General features: G+C 33.1%; 1 protein-coding gene across 1 annotated transcript in view; it reads left to right on the forward strand.

The window, feature by feature from the left end:
• The window catches only part of LOC109474808 (leucine-rich PPR motif-containing protein, mitochondrial-like), a 26,524-nt gene that overhangs the window by 3,809 nt on the left and 22,253 nt on the right, over positions 1–462 (forward strand). Inside the window, exon 5 of the mRNA XM_019775166.1 lies at positions 105–116. Coding sequence (XP_019630725.1) covers positions 105–116 — 12 coding nt within the window. The remainder of the gene's footprint in view (positions 1–104; positions 117–462) is intronic.

Raw genomic sequence — 462 nt, forward strand, 5'->3', positions numbered from 1 at the left:
ACTGTCACTTGTCACAGCAGCAGTGTTGGGGGAATTCAAAACTGGTCCTGGCAAAATGAACCATGTAGATTGCAATTATTATTTTATTAACCAGAACACACAAGAAATACTGTATATATCAGCAGGGCATTCAGGAATTGGTGAGACCACCTTTAGAATGAAGTAAACTCTCATTTCAGGGCATTAAAACGTCCACCAGATAGCAAACTATAATAAATAATTACAAAATGTATATTTGTTGTCATTTTCCTCAGGACAACATCTTTCTTAACATTATCATTATTTATAGTACAGGAGGGATCTCCTAAAAATGCACTTTTTAATAAGAATTTAAAGATAGAATCATCATTAGAACAAGCCGCAATATAATTATGGAAAAACGTTTTAATTATGGACTCCCACCCATAAATCCCAAACGCTTAAACCAACTGTCTTAATACTTTTTATGGTAACATATTAGGT

The sequence above is a fragment of the Branchiostoma belcheri genome, unplaced genomic scaffold (genome assembly GCF_001625305.1).
Source record: "Branchiostoma belcheri isolate BF01 breed outbred unplaced genomic scaffold, Haploidv18h27 scaffold32, whole genome shotgun sequence".
NCBI classification, from domain to species: domain Eukaryota; kingdom Metazoa; phylum Chordata; class Leptocardii; order Amphioxiformes; family Branchiostomatidae; genus Branchiostoma; species Branchiostoma belcheri.